This window comes from Octodon degus, unplaced genomic scaffold (genome assembly GCF_000260255.1).
Source record: "Octodon degus isolate 3935 unplaced genomic scaffold, OctDeg1.0 scaffold00035, whole genome shotgun sequence".
Taxonomy (NCBI): domain Eukaryota; kingdom Metazoa; phylum Chordata; class Mammalia; order Rodentia; family Octodontidae; genus Octodon; species Octodon degus.
The window spans coordinates 13916022-13917233 of NW_004524611.1; the positions used below are offsets into that span (position 1 = coordinate 13916022).

Genomic DNA, 1212 nt, shown 5'->3' on the forward strand with positions numbered 1-1212 from the left:
AACCTTTATGAGAAATCTTTATTAAACATAACTCGGATGGGAAACACATGCTCCTCCCCACCCGGGCGCTGGGACCCTCAGAAAGGACTCTGCAGTCTCCATGGAGGCAACAGAGCCAGGCGCAGGGTCTGGGTGCCCTCGGACTGTACACTCGGCAGTCACTGCTGCTTCTGAGCTTTCAGCAGGGAAATGTATTTCTTCGCCCACTTCTCCCTCAGCTGCACGCAGACCTTCTTGCCTCTCTTGGTGGTGAATCTGCAGAAGAGCGACACAGAGGAGTGAATGCAAGGCCTCTGGCTTTCTGGGAAGAGGTAGAGGAGAAGATGGGGCGGCTCCCAGATGCACCTGCTCAGCCCCACACACCTCTGTTCCTGTCCCCTCTTCTCCTCTCCTTGCCTTTCCCGCCACTGTTTCTCTGGAAACCATGATGCCACAGCCCGCCGGCGCCCTCCCAGCAGCTCGGATGCGCAGCCTGGACCCGGGCGGTGGCAGGTAATGCTTTCATGTTAATGGCTCAGCTTTCTCGAGGCTCGGCGCACGCATGTATCGTCCACCCGCTTCAGGTGAGTAATGACAGTGCGGTGGCTTTTACTATATTCATCGATTCTGTAGCCACTACTACCAAGATCAGTTCTGGGATATCTCATCACCCCAGCAAGGCGCCCCTGCCACCAGCCGCTGGATTCGCAACCACATTATCAAGGGTTGCTCTTCAAAAGTGGTTGCTATGTGACTCCTGTGTTCCTTACCCGGCTGCGAGCTGTTGAAAAGTGGGCACCCTCCTCGTTAAAGCATGTGAGCCTCCAGCTTCAGCACCCCGAGGGCACTCAGAAGTGACCAGAGCCAAGCCAGGGGCCACGTGGTATCCACAGGGCTCTCAGGCTGGCTGTGGCCTGCGTAGGAGAAAGGAACCAAAAGAGTAGGAAGGCAAGGGAAGACAGCCTTGTGGCAGCTGCAAGGCATGATGGTAAATTTCTTTGCCATTGCCCCCACTGGTGGGGTAGAGAACTATGTGGTATCGAAATACACAATGAGTTTTACATTGCAAAAATGTATTACAGTGAAAGACACATAATGATTCTCCTCACACTACTCCTGGCTTTGGACACACTGATTCTCTCTCTCTCTCTCTCTCTCTCTCTCTCTCTCTCTCTCTCTCTCTCCCTCTCCCTCTCCCTCTCCCTCTTTCCCTCCCTCCCTCCCCTTCTCTCT

General features: G+C 54.4%; 1 protein-coding gene across 2 annotated transcripts in view; it reads right to left on the reverse strand.

Annotated features, from left to right (window-relative positions):
• Positions 1-6: 6 nt before the first annotated feature.
• Ccl26 (C-C motif chemokine ligand 26) overlaps positions 7-1212 on the reverse strand; it is an 11159-nt gene continuing 9953 nt past the window's right edge. For both annotated transcript variants that reach the window (XM_023714556.1, XM_023714555.1), the window contains exon 4: positions 7-255. In XM_023714556.1, the coding sequence (XP_023570324.1) occupies positions 159-255 (97 nt within the window). In that variant the 3' untranslated portion in view covers positions 7-158. The remainder of the gene's footprint in view (positions 256-1212) is intronic.